Source organism: Sceloporus occidentalis, unplaced genomic scaffold (assembly GCF_023333645.1).
Source record: "Sceloporus occidentalis isolate IW3139 unplaced genomic scaffold, rSceOcc1.0.p SCAF_1, whole genome shotgun sequence".
Lineage (NCBI taxonomy): Eukaryota > Metazoa > Chordata > Lepidosauria > Squamata > Phrynosomatidae > Sceloporus > Sceloporus occidentalis.
This window is the reverse complement of record NW_028316981.1, coordinates 139,431,653-139,454,718: the sequence shown is the minus strand read 5'-3', so window position 1 is coordinate 139,454,718 and position 23,066 is coordinate 139,431,653. Positions and strand designations below refer to the sequence as shown.

Sequence of the window (23,066 nt, the reverse complement as noted above, 5' to 3'; positions counted from 1 at the left end):
TGTTTCACCATTCACCATCCCTCACATCCGTCACTTTGGAGAAGACTCCTAAGGTAATTATCCCAACGGTGCCTCTATCCTTCCTTCTTTACTCCCTAATCTCTCCCCTCCCTTGCTTTAGCATTGAACGTGTGTGGTGTGTGTGTGAGAGTGATCCCCTTTGTTGTGTGGCTTTAATAAATGTTTTATATTTTTATTGCAACTCATTGGCATCAGAGTCTCTGTCTCTCAGGGTTGGACTAGATGACCTCTGGTATACTCATAGGGACCCGATCCCGCTCTGTGCGTTGTTAGGACACGCCTCTCGTAAATTCTCCTAATTCGATCCTTCCTAACACTATTAATACAGGAGACAGAGATGAATAGAGAGTTCTGTCCATAATGGAAAGCCCAAGAAGATGAGTGGGACCTCTCTCAGTGAAAGGGAGAGTGTTGCTGTCAATGAGGTGAAGAACAGCCCTCGAAGAAGGGAGACAATGGGGCCTTTGTCACTCCTATGATAACTGTTTGGGTAGGGCCAGTGGTGTAGTTGGGACCAGTACCAAAACCGAGGGAGCCTGAGAAGCAGAAGAGACCAGTGTGTCCAGGCTCTTAGCTGTTGATGCTAAGGACATTTGGGTATCCAAAGGAATAGTCAGTACTGGTGGGTCTTAGGATTTAGGTCTCTTTTCCCCTTTACCTTCAAACTGCACTCTCCAGGTGGTCTTAAATCCTATGTCTGTGAGCCTGCCTGTTTTTTTGGTGTTTTTTTTTATAACTTTATAGGATTTCTTCCACCCATTTTCCCATCCTTGTGATGTTGAAGGCACTTGCTGAGCAGAGGTATCAACTGGTGTAGCTGATGATCAACTCGTGTACCTGATAATATTTACCATTTTACTAGAGTAGTTATTGGTACTGAGGCAAAGTCCCATGCCAACTTTGGTTTCTTAGACCCTGATGTTGAAGTTGATATTGAAAAAGAAGAACGTGAAGTATTGGACACCATGTGGTCTAACACTAGAAGTGATTTCTCCCAACGGAACATTTTGAGGCACTGAGCCCGATTTTTCATGGGTTGAGAGGTGAAAGCTCTAGAAGGAGCAGTGTTCAATGATATGGGTTTCCCCTAAACAGAACAGACACTCTGAGTGACCATCAGAAAGGGACACTTTCCTACTGCAAGTAGAGCCAGGTTCAAAAAGAGAAGTAGAGGCTCTAGAAAGATGAATGAGAAAGAAAGGAAAAATGGGTGGAGGGGGGGGGGGGACAGAGCCTGGGAAAACATGAGTTAAGTTTTTTTAGATTTTAAAAAAGATATATACCAGTAGTACAAAATAAGAGAAGAAACAAATACAGCAAAGAAGAAGGTGAGAGGATGAACTACTAGCAGAATGATCACAGAGGCATTGCTTTATTGGCAGACAAAAAGAGACTGAGGGGAAGATGGCTTAGTGGGCTTGGAGATGCACAGTAGCCAGGAAGGGGTTGGGTGTTCCCACCAAACTACTCAGCTCTAGAACTATTTGTATGGTGTCACTGTCCAGGTGCAAACCCACTTGTGTGAAGTACAGGGACCACAAAGAAGAACAGGGAGTTCATGTGTCCAGCACCTAACAATGGCGATGCCCATCTGTACAGGGTGCTGCCATTTTGACACCCTCATGACATGCGAGGGGCATCTAGAAACGCCACCCCTCACACGTGACAAGGGTGTCTTTTTGTGTCCATCTGGACCCAGCCATTGTTTCCTTAACTATGTGTTGGGAGGCTCTTCAGTTCACACCATAGTTATCCATGCAAAGAGAATGACAAAAGAGTGTTATATAGCACAAGCACTACATATATGGTCAAAAAGCAACAACAACCAATTTGGGGGGGGGGGAGTAATATTTTTTCACGTTCATCAGGTGGAGCCCACAGCTCAAACTACATGCCAAGGCAAGAACAGCTAGCAAGCCAGGTTTAACCGTAATATAGCATTGGAAAATGATGGGGTTAAATATTCAGTCTTTAATATGGAGTGGGGAGCTAAGACTCCATCTTCAGGGTGTATAAGTGGTAAATTTCTTTCTCCATTTGAGTTCTGAATCTGCATGTTTATAAACAAAAAGCTCAGGGCTTACAAAAGTGAGTAAACACTCCCTTTCCTGAAAGTAGGAATCTTAGTGAGCTGTCTGTACCTGAACGTTCCTGCTTCCTGAAGAGCATTGAGATTTGATGCCTCTCGGAGTACCCATTCTTTCATAGTGTAAGAATTTTCCTCTTGCTTTCTCAAAAGGCTGAAGAGACGACTCTTCGTTATCTTCAGGAAGGAGGCTGAAAAAAGGGAGGAAAATGAAGTAATTAGTATTCCTTATGGCTACATTTCAAATGTTGGAGCAACACAAGATTCCCTGATATTCAACAGTCCTCAACTAGCACCAATGATGAAACTATGAATATGCAGTCTATTTGGGAAAAATTTCAAAACACAAGGCCTATTTACTCCAGCATCCAGATACTTTCTATGCATGAGTAGATGTCTGTAAGAAGCCCTCTTCTATTTTTTCATAGAGACATGCTACCTCTAGTTCTGGAATTGATCAAATGACTTTATTCTCTTCCTCTCAGCTTAATTCATTGTCCAGTTTTCATAACCATACATAGAAACTGGAAATATGATGGCACTGGACATCCTAATTTTAGTATTTAGTGATATATTTCTACAATTGAGGATCTTGTCTAGTTCCTTCATACATTGTCTTTGTGTATTTTTCTTTTACAGTGTTCCTGGCTTCCACCCAGAGTTTTTCAGGTTCCTGGTCAATTAGGCTTAATGGTGCAAATCTATTGTTTGTTTGTTTTTTTACATTATTTTTAAATTCCAAAATAGATGTTCTTCAGATTGTATTTTGGCACATTGATTTATTTTTCTTTAGCTTTACTCTAATTTTTGATAGTAGCAATTCATGGTCTGTGACACAATCTGCTCCTTGTCTGGCTTTTTCAGAGAGAATAAGCTTCTCCAGCTCTCGTTTCCAGTCATGTAGTTTATATGATTTCTATATTGGTCATCCATTTATACAGTTACCTCTTTGGTTGCCTGAACAAACTGTTGGCTCATTTAATCAGTTGCTCTCCTGTTTCATTTCTTAATCCTAAACCAAATTCTCCTTCAATATTTTATTCTGCTCTGTTTCCTGTTTTTGCATTCCAATTGTCTATTATTATCAGCATGTCCTGTTTTGGTGTGTGATCAATTTCTTCCCGGACTCCAGAACAGAATCTTTCATTTTCTTTTTCAATTGCTTCCTTTTCTTTGACTAGTTTTTTAAATTAAATTATTAACAGCACTAGAGGACCTAGAGATTCCTAGAGAGGTGTCCTCTCAGGTAAAAACATGGTTTTTGTTATTTGTAATTTTCCCATATTCACAGGAGTCTTGTGAACCCTAGAAAATATGGAGGAACAAGTGTAATCAAATGCCTCACATTTGTCACAAAATAAGGAGAGAAGACCTATTTTGGGGTTAACAGGAACTGATTGGTTTCTAATTTGACTTATTTTCAGAATTTTGATCAATTATTGATACATAATAATAATAATAATATTTATGTATTTATATTTTCCTGCCTTTCTCAGATGGATCGAGGCGGGATCACAATCTGATCTAAAATACAATCCAGAATAAAACACAACAATTCAGTAAAAACAGTAAACTACATAACAATTAATAACACAAGCTGGATATCACAAGGCGACGTTGGAGTAAAGAGTACCCCACCTTCCTGTTTGCTGACTGCTAATACTGAGGGACTCTGTTAAAAGCTTTTTGAAAGTTCACTGGCTAACACTATCTACTGATAATTTCTATCCACATGCTTTTTGAACCTCCCAAGGAACTTACTGTTCATACTTGCCACAGTATCTAGTCAATTACAAGCATAAAAAAGATGGTCAGAAAATAGTATCTAAAATCTCAGAACTTCACAAGGTGAATATTTCCAAAAACTTATTCTGTTATCCCTCTTAACAGCTCATAATAATCTAATAACTTGATATTTGCACCAAAACACTTTCTGTTTTACAAGACCAAATCATTCCTACCTTTCAAGGCATCTTCTTCAGACAGGAGACTGAGAAGAATTTCAATTCTCTTAGTACTACGACTGGTACCCTCATTTTGGTCCCTTAGCATCCCCACAGCACTCTGCACACAGCTCCTTAGAAGCACAGTGGTGTCTACGATTTCAGTCTTTCCAGGCACAGTGAACAAGAGAAGGTGTATTAGCATCCTGAAATAACAAGACTAATTTCCATGCATAAATGCTTTCTGCCTACAATAGCTGTCTTTTGGAGGGAGAGGGCAAAAATCAGTATCAAGAAACAAGGTTATAAGATTCCTGTTACAGAAAGAATTATGCCATTTTTCTACTTGGAGATAAGCTATTTTTAATTGATTAAATATTATAATGATATAGGTATAAGAGAGTCAATGATATTCTAGTCGCCAAAACCTGTAAGTGGGTGTTGTTTCTGACAGAAACATGTGGCAAAGCTAGAGCAGCAGTGTTGGTGCATTTATGTGTCATCAGGTACTGCTGTATATTAAAGAAGATAGACTGGAGGTCATTAAAGGCAGAGAGGAAATACTAGAATTCATAAGAATCTGAAGCAGCCATGGGCCTTTGGGCTTGGAGGAAGTATTTAACATTGAATGAATGGATCTCCCATACAAGAGTTAGTAAACAAAGAATAGCCCAGCTAGAGACTAACTAGCTACACAAAGACACATAGCAAAGAAAGCCCAGGGTGGTGGTGATGGGTCCATAGTTGAACAGAAATGGAAGTAAATTATGTGCTCTAAAGACTTCTAAAATAATAGCTAGGGATCACCAAAATCACCCTACCATGTAAATCAACACAGTGAAGAGATACTTGACTGTACATTTTTACATCTAAGGCAAATGTAAGTGAATTATTCAAAAGTAACAACAAATCAAATACATTTCTATGGTGAAGAAGATCTCAGTGGAAAAACTTAGTATATGCTGCATCCATGGTCAGAAAAAACAGAAAAATAGAATACTGTACTAAAAATATGTTGTAACAGAATAAGGAAAAAAAGTTAAATCCGTGGAATTATATTAGTTGTTCTCTGTATCAATAAGAAGCCAATACAAACAATCCTTTCAGAGAATCAGACAGAATTATTAAAGTGGGAAAGATCAGAACTTACAGTCAAAGTTTCTAGTCTTGCTGATGATGACTCCTCCACTTCCACCTCTTCTTCCTTTTTTCTCATTCCCTTCACTATCATTGCTAGAAAAATGCAGAAAATCTGTTAGAGGGATACAATCTGCATACTGCTACACAAGCATAGTGGGAATTACAATACTGTCAACATTTGATACTATCATATTTATGAAATTCTTACATTCGTGACTCTCTGCAGACTCCTCGTCTTCTCCACAAAACAGCTGGCTGATGGTAATATTTCTCAAAGTGGTTACATCACAAACCATATCTTGGGGTCTCCTTAGATCATCGATATGCACAGACTGCCACAATCCTAGAAAGAGAGAACAAGGTATCTGAAAGCTGTAATTTGCACTGATAAGGGACTATCTTAGAGAGTGTGCTGTAATATTGTTTTGTTAGGAGACTGTGGACATGGTGTGTACTGGGTTCAGTGACGGAATGGGAGGTGCGGCTGTGTTAAGCGGGGCTCCCATTGGAGTAGTGTGGGGCAGGGGGAGATATAGCGGTAGGAGGGTGGAGACATATCGTAGGGGAAGGCGGGATCGATGCATAATATCCATCTCTCCTTCCATCCACTCTCCTAGCCAACGAGGCCTGTGGGTCAGTCCAACTGTACCACAAACCCTGTCTCTGCTCCTGTGCAATGCCAGGTCTGTTAGGAATAAGACCCAAATTATAAATGATATTGTGGAAGATAAGAACTGTGACCTGGCTTGCATTACCGAGACCTGGGTTGGGCCTGAGAGTGAAGCGGTGTGGGCACAGGCCCTCCCTGCCGGGTACTTGGTTAAGGACCAGATCAGGGTAAGTGGGCGGGGTGGGGGGGAGTTGCCTTGATCTATAAAAACACCTTCTCCTTGTCCAGGAACCATGTTCAACAGACTAATTACATTGAGTGTATTTACCTGACCCTGAAGGCTAGGGACAGTTTAGGGATTCTGTTGGTCTACAGGCCACCCCGTGCGCTAACAGACTCCCTGGCTGAGCTGACACAGCTGGTCTCGGAGCTGGTGCTGGAGTCCCCTAGGCTTCTTGTCCTGGGGGACCTCAACATCCCCTTCGAGGCTAGTCATGTTCTAACTGGTGCGGCTCGGGAGTTCATGGCTACCATGACTGCCATGGGCCTGTCCCAATTGGTCTCAGGGCCCACGCATTCTGCTGGTAATACACTAGATGTTGTTTTCTGTACGGACATGGAGTCTCCGTGGGCAGAGGTAATTGCTGATGACACCCAAATAGTCTTCTCTGTGTCCCCGACTGATGCAGTGACTAGGGATGGCATCTCTCCGCTCAACGCCTGCTTGGAGTCAGTAATGGGCTGGATGAGGGAAAATAGACTCAGCCTGAATCCAGAGAAAACGGAAGTACTTGTGATAGGTTCCCCTAGTCCAGGGATGGAAATTTTTCCACCTGTTCTGAACGGGGTCACGCTCCCTGTAAAGGACACTGTTCTCAGTCTGGGGGTGCTTCTGGACTCGTCGCTCCACCTAACCTCTCAGGTGGATGCGACAGTCAGAGGCGCCTGTTATCAGCTTCGGCTGATACGCCAGCTGCGACCCTACCTGGGCCGGAGGGACCTTGAAACAGTGGTACACGCACTGGTAACCTCTTGACTCGATTTCTGTAATGCACTCTACATGAGGCAACCCTTGTACCAAACTCGGAAGCTTCAGTTGGTTCAGAACATGGCAGCTAGACTGGTTATGGGTACCTCCAGAGCCAGTCATATAATACCGGTATTGGAGGACCTACACTGGCTGCCAATTTGCTTCCGGGTGCAATACAAGGTGTTGGTTATAACCTATAAAGCCCTAAATGGCTTGGGCCCAGGGTACTTGGAGGACCGCCACTCCCCATACAATCCGCCCTGCACTCTCCGGTCAGGTGGGAAACAGCTTTTGAGAGTCCCTGACACGAGATATGCGAAGTCTGCACATAGGGCTTTTTCTGCTTCGGCCCCACAGGCTTGACACTCTCTCCCTGTCGAGTTCCGCTCAGCCCCCTCCCTGGAGTCTTTTAGGAAAAAACCTAAAGACTCACTTTTTCCGCCTTGCTTTCCCCCATGTCCCTTAATTCCACTCTTCTCCTTTTATGCTGTTGTAATGTAATGGATGTCCTTGGTGTTATTGGTGTTTTGGTTTTAATGGTTTTAAAAGGTGATTGAATGATGGATATTTTACCGCTTGTATCTTATTGCTTAATGTGGGGGGATTTCTTTTATTGGATTTGTTGTTGTCGTATTTTAACTGATTGTAAACCGCTGTGATCATTGGAATAGCGGTATATAAATAAAGATTCATTCATTCATTCATCTTTCAAAACTTTTAGCAACAAAGAGAGATGAGCTTAACTATGAAGATTGTCACATGGGAAATGCCGCCGCGATAGACACAGGATTGTAAAGATGAAACTGGTTTTTATTGCACTCGCCAGTGGCAGACTCCAGTTTTTCAAAAGCGGCTGGATAAGCATGACTGAGGTCCAGGATGCAGATGGGTTGTGCTCGCCCGGCTGCAGGCACATGCGATAAAACCCAGTTTTGTCTTTACAATTGCGTGTTTATCATAGCAGCATTTCTCCATGCGATAATTTCCTATGTAAGTGCTCAGCAACATTGATTTCATCTTTATTCTCTTATTTTACAAGAACAGTGGACCCATCAGAAGAATGCATTTATAGTACATTACACATTTGGTTGCAATGTGATTCTAAGACAGGAGGCCCTGAGAATAAGCTTATAAGAAAGAGGTAGTTTAAGGCTCCACAGATGGTTCATGGAAGAGACAGAGGAAAAAATATCCTCAGGTCCAAAATACGCTGCAGAAATAATCCAGTTTGAGACTGCTTTAACTGCCCTGGCTCAGTGCTAGGGAATCCTGGGAACTGTAGTTTATTGTGGCATGCAGCTATCCCTCACAAATGCTAAATGCCTCACAAAACTACAGTTCCCAAAGTTCCCTAGCACTGAGCAGGGGAGTTAAAGTGGTCTCAAACTGGATTATTTCTGAAGTGTGTTTTGGACCTTAGATTCCATTACAGGATGGTACTACTGTGTCCTGGGTTTCTGTGCTCTCCAAGATAAAGAAAAATTACTAAAGTACTAGGTAGCAACATGGAATGCTTCTGAAAGAAATGCTTTGTCTTTTGCGGTAAATGTGTCAAGTCCAGTGACTCCCTCAGTTCAGAAATCCAGTTTTCAATACTAAAATTCAGAAAACCTTTATTCAGTGGCTACAGAGCTATGTTTGTTGTCAGGACTAAACAGGAAGCATTAACAATGCCTAATTAAACCACACACAATTTTAAATAATTGGTGGGCTGTTTTGTCATTTATTACAAAAACAAAACAGTCTTGCTCCTCTCAGTTCCCATACCTGTACCCTCCTTATTTCTTCTGCCTGCAATCCCAGGGGAGTGACTTTAGTAGTCTCAAGCCAGGCGTAACTCCCTTCTCTCTGTTCATCATAAAGGAAGGTGATCAATAATCCCTTGCAGTAAACCACTACAGGTCCCATCATATTATTTTAGTATGCCAACACACGTTAACCCCCTCTACCTCTCACAAGTCTGTATCAGCAGTAAAACACATCAGGCAAAATGCATGATGCAGTGCCTGACAAAATGGTCCAGCTGGGTAGCTGCAATTATTCTCTAGTTGCACTGTTGTCAGTTTTTGTTTTAACAGTTCCAAAGTTGAAAAATTGATCTTTATTTTATATCCTTATACACAACCAATCTTACCTCCATGAAATCCCACATAGCTACTTCCTCCTTCAACTCGTGACAATTTAGTGATGAAGAAAACAAACACTGAGGCATCACTCAGATCTATTTTGTTGATTTCATTAACAGCTGAATACCTGCAACAGAAGGGAATCAGATGTGGAGAAGATTGATTGCATGCCCTACTGATTATGAGCAACTGCCATTCAATCCTTATTTCTTCTTCATTATGCCAATGCCTGTAAGACTTACCTCCCTACCACTTCCCAACAAACAATAGTAAGATGTCTGCAAGATTCACACAGCAATACAAAAATTTACACTTTTCCATGTTTGGTGGCGAACCTATGGCACAGGTACCAAAAGAGGCACTCAGAGCCCTCTCTGTAGGCATGTGCACTGTATCCCCAGCATGGAGTTCGCCAGAGTTCATTACTAGAAAGCCAGAGATATACGGCACTTTGTGATAAGTGGGTTTTGGGTTAAAGTTTGGACACTTGGTCTCTAAAAGGTTCACCATCACTGGCACGGAGTATTACTTGAGCTTGCAAAAGCAGTTGTTATTTGTGGAAATTGTTAAATTAAGCCTATCAGATCAACATAGTTCTGATTAAAAAGCTGGAAATGATTACACAGTTCTTCAACATACTTGGCTGAGGCAACAAGCTGGGCACTGAGAGATCCATTTTCAAAGTCTGTCTGAATGACCAGGATTTTACATCCATGTGTGGCCTCAAGAAAACTCCTAGGAGAAAACAACAACAAACGGCATTCTATTGGTTAGATGGATTTTTTTCTACTTTTCTGGCAGGGAAACACAAACACAGATCACTAACTCTACCATATAAAACTACCATCTCCCATAAATCCTAACAGCTACAATATTAATTACTATTACAGACTATTGTTCTGGAGACAAGGATTTGATTCCCATTTCAGCCATGAAACCCACAGGGTGGTCTTGGGCAAGGCAAAGACTCTCAGCTTCAGAGAATAGCAATAGTAAACGTCCTCTGAACTAAACTTGCCAATAAAATAGCAATAGCAACAGCAACTTCATTTGTATACTTCATTTGTATACTTCACACTACACTAGGCAGTCTCTAAGCAGTTTACAATGTGTAAGCCCCAATAAACTGGGCACACGTTTTAGTGACCTTGGAAGGATGCAAGACTGAGTCGACCCTGAGCCCTGGGCTGGGAATGAACTCACGGCCTTATGGTTTGTGAGTGAGTGGCTGCAGTACAGGCATTTAACCACTGTGCTACCAAGGGTTGCCTTTGGGTCACAAGAAGTCAGAAACGTCTTGAAAGCATAAAACACAGACACGCAGATTCTAACATGACCTTCATTCCATTCCTCAAAAATCTTCTTATATAACACTGTCTACATACCTTCTAGAATAAGAAAGACAGCAACTCACCGGATTTCTTTCAAAAAGGAATGCTCTGTATCAAACTGTTGCAAGAACATAACTTTGAGGTTGCTGATATTGTCCTGTACCTTCAAAGTCTCTGTGTCTGCTGCTGTTAGGAGTCTGGAGAAAGTAGTAATCTAGCATGGTAAAGAAAAAAAGCCAATGTTTGAGTGAAACAAAAAAGGCCTCTAGGACTATTGCACATGTCCACATAGAAAACCACTTCAGAAACTGAAGGGAGTGATACTACTGCATATTCTATTGACCAAAGAAGAAGGCCTTAGTTTCCCTCACTCACACACATATCCTGCAAGCCCTTGGGAGTATGCGTAAAGTTACCCCTTAGTCCTTTAAAATGAAAAAAAAAAAAAAAAAAAAAAAACAGAACAGATATGAATGATGCTTCCAGGTGTCCTAACTGCTGTCTCAAAACCCTAAAACCTGGTTTTGGACCATGATCTTCTTTTGACAACAAAAATCCCATAGGGAAGAAGGAAAAGTGTGATTTTATAAAATGAATGCAAACCCAAGCAGGGAGAAAGCCATAGTTTTCTAGCTCTGACATTCAGAAGTGGTATTTGAACACTACCTTCAGTGCTTCAACGGTAATTAACATATGTCTTAAATCACCGCATATTACTAATCTCTTTTTCTAGAAAAGAGGTCATTGTCTGAATGCTCAGCCTTAGCATAAAGACTGGACAAGTAGAAAAGCAATCCAAGATGACACTCATATAAAACATGCACTATTCTAAATCTCTGGCCACATGTATGACTGCAGGAATGCCACTCTTAGAATGCGAAAAAAAGCAAATTACTGGGTTGTCATGTGTTTTTGCAACGCATTATTTTAATTTCAAAATACTTCCATGACACGACATTGTAATCGTACTCTGTCTGTAGTATTCAAAGGCATAGTCATGTTAGACTGAAAAATCAGTATGCAAGGGTATTGTGTAACACCTTTGAGATTAACTAAAAGACAGAAGCTGGAAGCATAAAATATGGAATGCTTCACAATTTTGCATATCATCCTTGTGCAGGAATGGAGACAAAGTGGATTGCAAGAGAAGGGTCCTGTTGATATGCAAATGGACTTTAAATTGCCTGGACTTTCTTAAACTCCCAATTCCCATATGGCCAGAAGGAGGAGGAGCCAGCCTGCAAAATTTACCCTCCTCAAACCATCTTAACTAAAGACAGAAACAACAAAATGCAGGCATCTTACTAACATCTCCAATTTTTCTCCTGTTTGATTTGTAACATCTTGCTTGATGAAAAAGCCAGTGGAGCTTCAAAAGCTTGCAACAAGTATACAGTCACTCCTCCTAACTTGCGGATCTCAGATCTGCAACCTTGGAAATCAATGGAGGGGTGACCTCTGCTATTTTAAATGGTGCGCACCCCATTCAAGCCTGTAGGGCTTGGATATGTGTGAGCCTCTGTTTATGCGACAGGGTCTGGAACATATCCCCATGAAAATGGAGGGCCAACTGTATTGTGCATTTCAGTTGGCCAATAAAGGTATCATTGTTTGGTGAATTTTTGTTTGAATTTGCTAAATGACCAACACAGCTAATCATGCATTTATCCTTGTGCAGGATTAGTGAAGTGTTCCATATATTTTGCTTCCAGCTTCTTTCTTTCAGTTAGTCTCAGGGATGCTACAAGATCCATTTGATTTTCTGTCTGTACTGTTAGTCTTAATCTGTCCTTCATTAAGCCAATTCTTATATACAGTCACCCCTCTGTTTTCACGGGAGATCCATTCCAGACTCCCCTACAAAAATGGAAAATTGTCAATATTGGTGTCCCTATTGACGCCTCTGGCGTGCCCCCCCCCCCCCATTGTGTCACCTTCCATTTGCCCCTTGTGTATTTCCAAGGCTCGCCAACTCCAAGTCTGCAAAAACGGAGGGGCGACTGTAATCACAAACTGTGGTTTATTGTTACAAGAACAGGTTGCAATATACATAGGGCACAAGTACGTTTGCATCTCTTCCATTTCACTGTACACAAGCCTGATGTTTGCTGCAGCCTTTTACTGTAACAAACAGTTATTTACTATTGTATCTAATCACAGGCTGTCGTCCACAGCTTTACAAGTGTGGCCAGTGAACAAGGTCAGTCCTGATTATGCATCTCTCACTTCTTTATGAATATATTAAATAAAAAAGAAATATTTTAGCAGGACTAACCTCAGTAAAGACTGTATGACCTCTGGATCCTGCACCAAGGCAAGCAGTGAGGAAATCTCCAAGAGAGGTGTGCTGCTGTTGCTGAAAGTACACCCTTGCCAACTCATCGGCCAGAAAGGAACCCAGCCGTGAATGACCAAGACGGACAACTGAGTCTGGTGTGGCACAGTTCAGCAGTACCAGCTTGGCCTGTTCTTCTACTTTTTGCTTTAGTTCCTCGGGAGAAAAATCCATTTTCAGCTTTTCCGTCACCTGCAGGACCACTGAGGCACAGGTGTCAGCATGGTAGCCAACAAAGACATCAGAAGGTGTATATTTCTGCTGGCCTATCAAATATTTTTGTGTTTCAACTGCTGTGAAGTCACTGACCCATTTCTTCAGTTCTTCCACAATATCCCTTTGCCACTTGTCCAAAACATTGTTAATATCCAAGTAATGTTTTTCAAGCCTATTGATCAAGGGAATGGGAAATTGTTTGTACACTACCTCTTTCTCCTCTATGACAACCAAACGGAACTTAGGATGAACTCGGCACTTCACACGGTGGGTCCCTAAACCCAGGTCCACATATTTCTGACCAGCAAGTTGAACGTAATACTGGTTGAGGGCGTCATAGAGGCTTTCATAGAGATTCTGGAGGTTGAGAAGGATAACCATCTGCCCAGTCTCCATACAGACCTTCACTCGGTTGACATTTCTACAGATCTGGGTATATTCCTGGTCTTTGGGAAAGCTGGAACCAAAAATAATCTCTGGCTGCTGGGTATCTTTAAAAAAAGCCTGCTGGAGGATCTGAAGCGCTGCGTAATTTTCTGTCAACACAAGCAGGTATCGGCACTCACCATCCTGATAGTCACTGTAAATGTTCTGCTTGACTAGATCAATTGTACTAATGTCCTCAGAGATGATGTCTCCCTTCTCTGGGATCTTAGACATAAAAATGTTCAAGGCCTCAACATCTTCTTTCCCACTGAAATTACGGAGAACCACCTCTGCTATGTCACGAGGAGCTGGTGACCTGTTAGATTTTTTTGTTAAAGCAAATGCCATTTTTATGAGGCTGTAATAGTCACGCAACCCAAAAAACTCCTTACTTTGCACCTTACAAATCTCTTCATATGCATTTGCAAAGATGGGGAAGAGGCGTTCAATTTTCTGCAGGATAACACGCTCTGAAGAACAAATACCCTTTGCACTTTCTATAAGTTCCTTCTTGTTGGGTTCTCCACGGGAAACAAAGATGCCCCGATTCATCTTGGCTGGATCCAGAGCCCAATTAGATATCCCAATGAAGCCCACTTTTTTATGAGGGAGTGGCTCATCATCAACACATCCATCTTCCAGGAGTGGATGGAGAGTTTTCAGAGGCATTTTGGGAGAGTCTTCAGCCAAACCGATTTCATCTAGCACTACCACAGAGACATACTCCTTCAGGTTCTTCCCTTCTTGGAAGCGAGCACAGTGCTTGAAAGTATTTATGATTCCCTCAGGTGTAGAGTGTGGGCTGCACTGAAAAGACACCAAATGGATTTGCTTCAGCTCCTTATAAAGTTCAGAATACGCTGCTTGGCCTTGCATGGCATCAGCTACGATGGTCTTGGCAAGAGATTTCGAGCTCCCAGGCTTTCCTATAAGAAATAATGGGATTTTAAGTTCAATGCAGATAACCATCATGAAGACATTTTCTTTCAAGGCCAAGTTTCTGGCTATTGTTTCCCTCAGAGGTGCACCACTTAGAAAAAGATCCTGAACTAAGACAATTTCTTCAAGTATTCCCTTCTCATTGTTGTATGGCTCTGGGAGCATTCTGCTGATGACTTTTCGGTATTCCTCTTTCCTTTCTAGGGAAGCGTGGTAGCAAACACCAACAGAAAGAACCAAGGACCAGATGACTTTGTCTCTTGGGATGAAAACTTTTATGGCTTTCTTCTCTGCCAGATGCTTCTCCAGATGCCTCATCAGTAGTTTGCTGTGACCATGGAACCACTTAAAGACTTCCACACAGCGTTCTACATCTCTGAGGCTGATAAAGCTGCATTCATCAGTCCTTTTCCTCATATAGGTTTGAGAGACAAAAAGCACATCTGTTATTATCTGGATCTCAATGTTAGACGTTTCTATAGACCTGGTAAGTCTTTGTACAATCTGCTGTATATACAGTTTTTCAGTGCAGTTGTTCAATTGCCCAAAATCCCACACTAAGGGCATCATGCTAGGGGGAAGCGCATGGACACGATATACAAGCTGCCTAAGAGGAATAGAGCCAAGCTTCTCTTTTGTCTCCTCTGCTTTGACACGGTATCCTAAACCTGCTGATTCTAAGCGCTGAATCATTTTGTCAGTATGCCTGCGATAAGGATTGCATGCAGCTATGACCTGCAAGCCTGAGTTGTGGACCAAAGGCTCTCCTTGGACTGTGCGATCACACAGCACTTCTTTAATGCTGCTGACAGCTTCCGTAGTGTTGGCTTCATCAAAAAACAAGATTGTGTCAAACTGGTATTGTTGCTTATTGTCAACAGCAAGAGCTTCTGCATCCCTGACCTTTGCATAGATTGCCTCTGCTGTGGTGCCTCCATGGACTTTGACCAGCTTCATGTTATCGGCAGTGGCACCACATTTGCGCAGTTCACACAGGAATTTTATAAGCCTGGTTTTTCCACAGCCAGTTTCTCCCATGAGAACAACAGGGATCCCACACCTGAATCGCATTTCAATTGCAAGGATTTTTAGTATATTGTCTGTTGTGAGTTCATATGTTTCATCAGGATCTATAGGCCATTCGATTCCTAAAACCATGCAAAGTTTCTCAATTTTCTCCTGTCTGGGCAGTGCATCAAAATCAATGTTGAATGGAACTTTCTGAAGGATTAGTCCCTGGTACAACTCAGTACTCATCACATTTCTCTTGATGACATTTCTATTCAAAGGACTGATCGCATCAATGCCACCATTGGGATTGGGCTGGAGATGAAAGCCAATGAATGTCATGGATACACAATCCTTATTAAAGAATATATATGGGTGAGGTTCAGATTCCCACTTTTTCCGAATACGAAACAGAGCAAGATCTTCTTCTGTGGCTCCTTCCATATCAGAAAACTGCCTGCCAGGACTCTCATCAGAAATGCTGAGCGAAGGTGTTGCAAAATCCCTTGCCATTAAAATCATAAAGTTGACCACAAAACCTTTGAAGCCCTGCAAAGTGTCCTGGACAAAATCAGCATTACAAAATACTGAAGTTTCACAATTTCTGAGCTGAAGGTTCAAAAACCATGCAAAGTTCCTTAGTTCTGACCAAGAAGGATCCATCACACCACAGTATATCAAGAACAGTTGTAGGCATTCAACAGGAGTCCCTTCAACTGAACCCTCTGTATATTGGAATTCATCAAGATTATCTCCTTTGTTGAATCTATTTAAGTACTGAAATGGTCTCTGAAATGCTTCACTACAGAACACTTCCTGATCCATTCCTGGTACCAAACAGTCAAGGGGCAGGTCCCTCTGGGTGGCAATTTCCAATATTTCCTTGGCAGATTTGGAGGTTATTTTTGGGAACACATCGAGAAAGTTGTATTTCAATCCAGGAAAACTCTTGAAAAAGATAGAGAGAGTGATAAGATCACAGAATTCAGCATGTGATGACTTACTCTTAATTCTTCCTTTCTTACTAGGATATTGCTTTTCCACATCAAAATTCATATTCATTTTTTTACTTATTTTTAATAGAATATTTTTCAACAGAGTACAGAAATTTGTCTCTAGAGTATTTCTAGATAGCAAACTTTTATACTTTTGTACTTGTTGTTGATTTGGGATTAAGGAGGGAGAGGGTTGTGGGATTTTATTCTATTGTATTGTATGGAATTTATCGATGTAAGCCACCTTGATCTTGTTGGAGAGGCGGGATAGAAATAATAATAATAATAATAATAATAATAAGTATTATTATTAACAGAGTTGGATGTTTATGTCAGGGAAATAGGAGGAATTTCTTTTTCTTGGTTGTAGCACTACTACTGGTAGTGTAAGACAGTTCAAGTCAGGCTTTAGCTGAGGAGCTACACTGAATGTGCCAAACCACAGTAGTGGGTAGGAATGCTGGTAAAGATTTCTTAGAGACAATGGCAGTGACACCACAGCTAACTCAGGAGTTAGCATTGCACAGAAGAAGGCAATGGTCAATCACTGCTGAAGCCTTTTACAGTGAAAACCCTATGATGAAATAACCCAAATTAAACTAGAGAGAATGCTTGAACATTGGGCCCAAACAGACAGGCCATAATAAAGCTGCTTTGGGTCACTTTCGAGGTATGCTGTTTAAAAGACACACACACATATTAAGAGACCGGAAGCTGCAGCAAAGCTGCGCTCCAGTCCTCAGGACTAGAGAGTGGCTTTGGCGCAACTTCCAGCCTCTTAAGATGTATGTGTGTCTTTTAAACAGCATACCTCCAAAGTGACCCAAAGCAGCTTTATTTTGGCCTGTCTGTTTGGGCCCTGAGACTCCCAGGATGGAAGACAATCAACCAGCTACTAGGGAACAGCAGAGGACAAATATGAGTAGTTGCCAAGATCGTGGCCCAGAAATGGTCCTGCCATTTGTAACTGCTGTGCTTGAGTTTGGTTGTGGTTGTTGTTGTTGTTGTTGTTATTATTATTATTTAGCTTAATCACTTGGAATCCAAGTGAATTACAACAATAAAATGAGTTACAGTTAAAAATTATAAAAATCCCTATCCCTCCCCCCCAGTATAAAAACATAGTAATACTAAAAAAAGATTAAACCAGAAAAACATTAAAACAATAGTATAAGATAACAGTTAACATCAATAGAAGATTTGTAAGAAATTTATAGCAGGGTCCAGATGTGATAGAAAAGGTGATGGAGAAAAGAGGAGAAAAAAAAAGGGGGGGGAGGCAGGTAAATAGAAGTGGACCTAGTCTGGAAAGGCCTGCCAGAAGAGATCAGTCTTAATAGCCTTCTTAATGATTTCTAAGGTGATAATCTGACAGATCTCGTCCGGCAGGTTGTTCCAGAGTCTAGGAGCAATGTGGCGGGGGTGTGTGTGTGTGTGAATGAAAATGAAATTCTTTATTACGGTCAAAGACCAGCATTAATATAAAATATAACATAAAAAATAAAATAATACACATAAAAAGATTGCTTGGGATAAAAATCTGCCAACTAGAAATGTAAATAATTCATTTCCGTTACATTTAAGATAGCTTCATTTACACCTACTTTGAGACTACTGTAACTTCCACCACTGTGAATTGTATATTTATTAGCAGTTTCTTACTTACAGTCATCTTGGCATGGTACATGATTATAACATTAAGAAACAGTACAGTTATACGACTGGAAATATATGTTTCAAATCATTTCTCAATAAAAATGCATGACTGGAGGAACGTCAAGGCCTACAGGCTTCAATAAAGATACTGGTAAGCATTTATATTCAGTAGGCCCTTGGTATACACAGGGGATCCATTCCAAACCCCCTTGCATATGAGAAATACTGCTGGACCTCAAGTCCTGTTGATTTCAATGGCGGCGCGTTCCTGCGCGTGCTGCTGTATGCGCAGTGGGGTGCGGGTACTATTTTGTCCCTCCAGGCTTGCTGTCCATGTGAACTCAAATGAAGGGTGTATGGCATGCTCAAACTGTAGTTGTTATAGATCCTCGTGTACTTACTGATCTCGCCTCTTTTCCTGAGGAAGGAGACTCTTCAAGAATTTCTACAACATACAAATGACACTGTTTCCTCATCCAGAGTTTCCCATCTATGTCTGCCAAGTACTGTAAAACCAATACCTTGAACAGAAATTCCAGTATTCCAGTCTGGTCCTAGGAGAATACAGAAACATAATGGACAAAAGAGTGAAGATATACATTTACATTAGTATTTCTTCTTGCTAATTGGTCTACTGGTATGAAGCCCAAGATATCTTTTGTTCTATCTTACAATAAGCTACCACTATTTGAAGTACTGTACAGTAACTATTCACTCACTCACCATTCATGATTAAATTATTAATCATGCTGTTATATTATTAAATATAAATTTTAATCATGTTGCTGTTATATTAATTTTAAAAATACCTCACCCCCATTCAGAGTTTCAAGGCAACTAACCAACTCAAAATCAGTAACAAATCCAAGATTACAAATATTAAAATCAGAATAAGATATCATCTAAAATAAGAGGGACAACATAAAAATAGAAACCTAATACCATTACAAATTCTAACATCTTTTATCCACGCAATCAGGCTGTGAAGCTATAAGAGCGAATGGTAATTTTTGGAAAGCATAACAAAACAGATTAAACTCCCATATCAGTCCCAAGAGCTGACTTCTTCTCAAACTCCAGCTCCAAACTCCAACTCTCCACCACAATGGGATGCCAAGGTGTGCACAGATCTAATATCTTATCCCTCATCACTGCTACCTCCCAATAAAAACCTATTTATTGGTATGATCTCATGCCAGTAGTCAAAATCCCAGCAGATAAAGTGTGGGGTAGGCACCAAAAACAACAACCCTGCAAAAAAAGGGGGGGGGGGAGAATTCTTACATAGCCTCGAAGCCACTAGCAAAGCTCACACTGCACTGAGAGTAGGGGGGGGGGCGGCCAGAAATTAGCAGAAAGAAGGTGTGAGGCCAGCCCTGAATTAAACTTGGCTGACACCCCCTGCACATGATACTGCTTGGCTTCATGGGCCAGGTGCATAGCATCCTGGTCTCTATCATGGAGGCCAACAAAAAGCCCCCTCATCTGCAGTGGCAGTTGCTGAGCAGTTTGTGGATGATGTATGCAAAGAAAACAAGAAGCCATCAGTAACATACGTATAAGCGCTACTTTTCCCCAATCCAACATTTTTGGATGCACAGAAGGAGCCTTCATGAACATCTTCTGTTAAACTGCAATACAGTTAATTAATTGTTATTATTAAATTATTTCATGTATATCCTGCCTTTCTCCTGGCACAGGACCCAAGGTAACTTGCAACAAATTAAAACAACATACAGTTAGAATCACATTAACAATATACTCACTGAAGAAGTTATATCAAAATGAAATATCATGGTTTGTTCCTGATATTTCTGGTCCAGAAATGGAAGAAGAAATTTCAGCACTTTGTTTTCATCTACATGTGAATCTGTCACTCGAATGGTTTTTAAGGGCACTCCACCTTGCAGTTCTGCTTCCATTTTCTCATGTAGTCTCTTTATACAGAGAGATTTTCCTATAATTAGCAACAAACTTCCATTTCAGTAATTTGGTTGCAAATGATAAATAAGAATTCTGTATATTCTAAAGTTTCCAGCTTGGATGCATCCAGATTTTGAAATTTTATGTCACAAGAAACAAGAACAAAATCATATAAAAACCAGCAAATCTGATCGGATTTAAATAAGAATATAACAAAAGCACTCAAATCAAGGGTGCATTTAGTTCAATCCCATTTCTTATCATGACAAACCAAATAAAAATACTCCAATAATGTTCTCAGAAAGTACACAAGGGATCAGGATGACAATGGTCCTAACACTGTGTATCCTCCAGCACTGGTACTGGTATACTTCTGAGTATCAATAATGTTTTCAAATGGCAGCAAATCTTCTTCCACCTAAATATTAGGAAGAACTTCCTGGTGGTAAGAGGTATTTGAGAGTGGAATATGCTGCCTCAGAATGTGGTGGAATCTCCTTGTTTGGAGGTTTTAAAACAGTGGTTGGATGGCCATCTGTTGAGGATGCTTTGATTGTGCATGGCAAGAGGTTAAACTGGATGTTCCTTGGGGTCTCTTTCAACTATGATTCTATTTGTTCATCATGTAAAAAAACAACCTTGCTTTTGTTTACTTTGAATCTACTTCCAACCATTTTGCTAAGGGGCTATACAGACCGGCACTTTGTGCCAGTCTGTGGGCTGGGTGAGGGCTGAGCGTCCACACACTCTAAGACCCCCGCCCCTCACATGCCACCCTGATCTGGATTGAGGGCTCAGGATGCACTCTGCAAAAAAATGGTTTTCCTTGAAACTGCAGAGCAAACAGTGGGCTTTTAAAAATCACTTTAAATCTCTCAGGTATAAAAAAGAATTGTTTAGACTTTGGATCCTGAGGAACATCATGGGTTCCAACAGGATCAGCATTGAGGCCAGTATAAATTATTTTGTAGGTGTGGATTCAGACAGTTACTCAAACTATGAGTGTCTGCAATGTGAGTTTAGAATATATATATTTTTGCACAGCATTTATTACTTATTTTACACTTGCATTTGCATGTCATTTTATCATCCAATCACCCTTTTGGAGCTCTTTACAATCTGATTGGGTTTTCACAAATAAGGCCACCTGACTCACCGGGCAAGCCTGGTTGCCGCTGGGGGGGGGACGAGCCACCAGCTCCTCTGATATGGGACCTCCCAGGCCCGGTGAACCCAGTAGGCACTGTGGCAGGCAAGCCGGGCTCTGATTGGGGTGAAGGGGTGAAGATGCGATCAACTGGTTACCAGAGATGTGGATGCGTGATTAACCGGTCACCCCTTTGTCACCCCGAAGCTTGGCCATAACCAAGCGAATGGATTCATCGAACAATATGGGATTGGTTGATGATAGATCCAGACTTCATGCTTTGCAGGCCAACCCTCCATTACAACTGTTGTCAATAAAGTTGTGGCCTTTTCCTTCCAAATGAGATTCATGGTGGTCATTATTGTGGCGACTCCCCTCCATGGCAATGTGAACATGCCATCCAGAACTTTTACAGTTCACTTTCAGGTTTTGTTATGGAAGCGTTAGCACTTCAGTTAAAGAAGAATGAAGAGAGCTAGGCCAAACCTAGCAAAATGTTTAGTCTTGAGAAGAGGAAGTTAAGAGATGACATGACAGTCAGGTTTAAATGTTTGAAAGGGTGTCATATTGAGAATGGAGCAAACTTGTTTTTTGCTGCTCCAGAGACTAACTAGAACATGGAGCAGTGGATTCAAACTATAGGAAAACAGATTCCACCTAAACATTAGGAAGAACTTTCCAACAGTAACAGCTGTTCATCAGTGGAACAGAGTCCCTGAAAGAGTGGTGGCGTCCTCCCCTTTTTAGGTCTTTAAACAGAGGCAGGATGGGCATTCGTCAGGAGTGTGTTGATGGTGTATTGGACTGGATGGCCCTTGGAGTCTCTTCCAACTCTATGATTCTATGATTTCAACTCTCCTACTATAGCCTCAGGAGAGTCTTTATCTGTCCAGAATTTAGGATGGCCATCTGTCAGGGATTCTTGGATTTTGATTTCCTGCATGGTAGGGGGTTGGAATGGATGGCCCTTGCAGTCTCTTCCAACTCTATTATTCTATGATTCTATGATTATTGTCCCTTTCTCTCATCTAATTTGTTAAAGCAGTAGGCTACTTGTGGAACCTTGTGGGGAAGGTCTATCTCTTTGCAGACTCAAGCCCATCAGTGCTAACTCAGTAGATTCTGCTCGAAATTTCCACTCACCCAAGGTGGAGCAGTTGGAAAAGCAGAAATCATGTGGCAGAAGGCAGAAGTCCTATCGGAGTAGGTCTGCTGCCAGTGGGGTAGCTACCAATGGGGGTAACATAGGAACATAAGGCCAAGGATTGAGAAGGTAATCACTACACACACTCGTGCTTCACAGCTCTTTCAGAAATCACTGTCAAGGCATGGAGAGTGGGGCATCAGGGCTGCTTTTTAAAGGATCTTTATGAGCAATATTACTGGTTGTTGTTATTAACTGCCCTCCAGCCAATCTCAACCCATGGCGACTGTGTTGAACTGTATATATGTCGACCTCAGATTTTAGGGCCAATTTGCGGGCATAAATTTCTCACCTTACAGTTGAGTATATATGGTATGTACTACTAGTGTGTAAGGAAAAGTATAGAAATGATGAGAAACAAGAGCTCTGGTGGCACAGTGGCTAAATGCCTGTACTGCAGACACTCACTCGCAAACCATAAGGTTGCAAGTTCAATACCAGCAAAAGGGCTCAAGCTCAGCTCAGGCTTGCATCCTTCCAAGGAGGTTGCTAAAATGAGTACCCCGATTGTTGGGGGCAATTAGCTTACACTTTGTAAATCGCATAGGGCGTGCTTATGTGCACTGATAAGTGGTATAGAAATGTACTTGCTATTGCTATTGCTAACTATCTACAATGAAAATAGAAGAAAATGAAATTAAAGGCGTGATTAATCTTTTTTTAAAAAATAATTCTGTGATGAGACCACCAATTAGGGATTATTCTGAGCTATGTTTCATTGTATTTAAAGCCATCACTAAAAGTTGATAGTTTTATAAAGAATTTGGTTTTCATTTAACTTCCTTAATTCCTAAAGAAAGCCCTCTTTGACTTTCCCCAAAACAATATGGAGGCTTCTAAGAATGTAACAGAATTTGAGATACATGGACATAGCTCATAAATGTACAGAACCAGGAGATAACTGGGGCTCTTTTATAGCCAACAGCACTA

At 41.2% G+C, this 23,066-nt stretch overlaps 1 protein-coding gene across 1 annotated transcript in view; it reads right to left on the bottom strand.

Moving 5' to 3' along the window:
• Positions 1–23,066, bottom strand: part of LOC149322311 (E3 ubiquitin-protein ligase RNF213-like) — a 156,943-nt gene that overhangs the window by 86,931 nt on the left and 46,946 nt on the right. The window contains 10 exon segments of the mRNA XM_089525959.1: positions 2,163–2,298; positions 4,069–4,216; positions 5,201–5,283; positions 5,399–5,533; positions 8,965–9,083; positions 9,596–9,691; positions 10,371–10,501; positions 12,563–16,159; positions 18,264–18,416; positions 19,629–19,819. Of these exon segments, the coding sequence (XP_089382085.1) occupies positions 2,163–2,298; positions 4,069–4,216; positions 5,201–5,283; positions 5,399–5,533; positions 8,965–9,083; positions 9,596–9,691; positions 10,371–10,501; positions 12,563–16,159; positions 18,264–18,416; positions 19,629–19,819 (4,789 nt within the window).